Genomic DNA, 2777 nt, shown 5'->3' with positions numbered 1-2777 from the left:
ATCCAAATTAAAATCATTATAAGAACCTGATGACACGAAAGTTTATTTGATTCCCTTGTGTTAATCTGTAGATATTAGATTTACGGAACAGCTCACTCGATGGTCAGGAAAGCATTCAGTTGGCATCTCGTCAAAGGATAAAACAAGTGAATGTAGGTGGCGGTCCGCAAAAACCTTAACACATCATTATTTGTAAAGTTCTCAGACTTGTAATAACAGGCTGGCACAGTAGAGTTGATGAGACTGTTATAACCTGGGCGTCATTTATGGGAAGTATAGTTAATGTATCGGCAGTGCATTGTAAAGCATTTAACCTGTTTCCTACGACCATGCCCCTTTTATTTATCCCTCATTATTTTCAGGCGGATTATTGTGTATCAACTTGTAGGAGAGAGTTAAAGACGAAGAGTTCATTAAGCCCCTCATCATCATAGATCTCTCTTAATAAAAAAAACAAAGAGGACCAACGATAACAACAATAATAAATAAAAAACTGAAAGGATTAATAACAGTGTTCATATTTTCCCACCAAATGGAATTATTGAATGTACGTCGTGTTCATAGTCCAGAAGATAAATAAACTGAACATTATTTTGCTGCCGAATTTTTTAACAGGTGTTCATTGGGCCTCTCATGTTTAATTACGACATGCAAATATGTCCAAGTGCTTATAAAGGCTGGAAATGTTTAAGAATTAGGTGCTGAATTTTTTTATAGTCATTGCTAGGAGTCGATTTATTTATTTTTAGTTACAAGTACCAAATATTCTGTCGTTTTAGTGTCTGCATTTTTATATCATTATCCTTAGGTTTTTCATCTCCCTTCCTCCCCAATCTTCATTTCCCCCTTTCTCCCCTACCCACCCCCAGCCTCCCCCTCTTCCTTTCTCCCTGTCTATCCTTCCTTTTCCCCTTCTTCCTCACACGCCACAGTCCCTCCCAAATGTCCATCTTTTTATCGCTCCCCCACTCCCCACCACATCCACTTCTTTGCCTCATCTCTCACTCCCTTTTTATCTCCCCCTGTGTCTCCCCCCAGTCTCTTATCGCCCTACCCCAACCTCCGTCTATCACTCCCTCTCTCCCTCAATCCCTATCTCCCAATCCGTCTCCAATCTGTATCTTTTTTTCTTCTCCAGTTCTCTCATTCTCCCTCCCTACCTAGCTTGTTCCTCTCCCTTCCTGCCTCATCCTATTATCTTTCCTCCCTCCCTCCCTCCCTTCCTTAACCTACTTTCTTCTCTCTCTTTCTATCTCTCAGCCTATTTACCTACATCCCTCCCTCCCTCCCTCCCTCCTCATTTCTGTTTCACCTCCCTTCCTTTTTCTCTCTCCCTCCCCACCCTTCATCCTCCTTTCTTCCTCCCCATCCACCCTTACTTTCCTCCTTGCCCTCTTTTTCTGATTATCTCCCTCCCTCCTTCCCTCAATTTCCAACTGTTCTTCCTCTTTCCTCCCCCCCCCCCAAGCTCCCCCAACTCCTCGCCCTTTTCTTTCCTTTTTTTTTTTCATTCCTCCAAAACTCCCTCCGTGTTGTTCATTCTCCTAGTCTCCCTCCCTCCCTTCCCTCTGTATCCCTCCTGCTGTCCTATCCTTGTCTTTGACCCATAAACTACTGATCTACTTATAACCCGCCCAATAACAAACAGCTTCAAAAGGACTGACAGGCCACTTGCTGTTTGCTTTCCTTTGCATTCCTGTTCTCTCTCCACTCCCTCCTTCCCTCCCTCCCTCCCTCCTCCCTTCCTCTCGGAGCTTCTCCCTCTTTCGGTCCCTCCTTAACTACAGTACTCCTCCCCTTTCTCACTTTCTCTCCCCAGCCTCCCACCCTCCCCCGTCTCGCACCTTCCTCCCTCTCTCTTCTCACCTATCCATCGTCCCTCCTCTTCTCCCCTCCCCTCCCTCCCACTTCTCACCTCTCCTTCCTCCCTCCTCTTCTCCCCTCCCCTCTTCCTCCTCCCCCGGCGCCCAACAAGTAATCCAGGAGCGAGTCTCTTGTTTCATTTGGAATTACCAGCTCAGCCAGACCATTGTCCACCCACAATGGCAACCCACGAACACAGCCTTCATTGGGGATCATGGGGAGGAGGGGAGGCGTGTATGGGGAGAGGGGAGAGGGGAGGCTTGAATAGGGAGAGAGGGGAGGGGAGGCGTGTATGGGGAGAGAGGGAGGCGTGTATGGGGAGAGGGAGGAGGAGAGGGGTGTATGCAGAGAGGGTGGAGGGGAGGCGTGTATGGGGAGAGAGGGAAAGGAGGCGTGTATGGGGTGAGGGGGGAGGGGAGGCGTGTATGGGGAGAGGGGGAGGGGAAGCGTGAATAGGAAGAGGGGATAAGGGAGATGTGTTTCGGGTGAGGGGGAGGGGAGGCGTGTATGGGGAGAGGGGAAGGGAGGTGTGTATGGGGAGAGAGGGGAGGGGAATGGAGAAAGGGGGAAGAGGGATGAAGGAGGAGGTACTTTGTGTGTCTAGAAGAAGTAAGAATCAGAGGGAAGGTGCGGGGAGGGAGGGGATAGATAGCAGTTGTTGTAGGAAAGATATATGGGGAGAGGATGTGTATGGGGAGGAAGGGGGGAGGGGGAGAAGGAATACGAATAAGAGAGAGAGAGGGGGGGGGTCCTGGAGTCGTAGGGAAGAGGGGGAGGTGTTAAGAAAAATATAAGACATCATATAATGAAAATATTTAGGCAGAGAAGAGTACGTATGGGGAGGGAAGTTTATAGATGGGGTTACGTATATGGGGAGGGGAACGACGGGAGAGGGGAATTGGGAAAGAGGGGAT

The 2777-nt window shown here is 48.4% G+C and overlaps 1 protein-coding gene across 1 annotated transcript in view; it reads right to left on the bottom strand.

Annotated features, from left to right (window-relative positions):
• Positions 1-2069, bottom strand: part of LOC145417998 (uncharacterized) — a 157894-nt gene extending 155825 nt beyond the window's left edge. The window contains exon 1 of the mRNA XM_080286540.1: positions 2042-2069. Coding sequence (XP_080142666.1) covers positions 2042-2069 — 28 coding nt within the window. The remainder of the gene's footprint in view (positions 1-2041) is intronic.
• Positions 2070-2777: the final 708 nt, after the last annotated feature.

The sequence above is a fragment of the Coenobita brevimanus genome, chromosome 14 (genome assembly GCF_032717465.1).
Source record: "Coenobita brevimanus isolate Jiangsu-jjx chromosome 14, ASM3271746v2, whole genome shotgun sequence".
NCBI classification, from domain to species: Eukaryota; Metazoa; Arthropoda; class Malacostraca; order Decapoda; family Coenobitidae; genus Coenobita; species Coenobita brevimanus.
The sequence above is the reverse complement of the archived record's forward strand: the minus strand, read 5'-3'. Positions and strand labels throughout refer to the sequence as shown.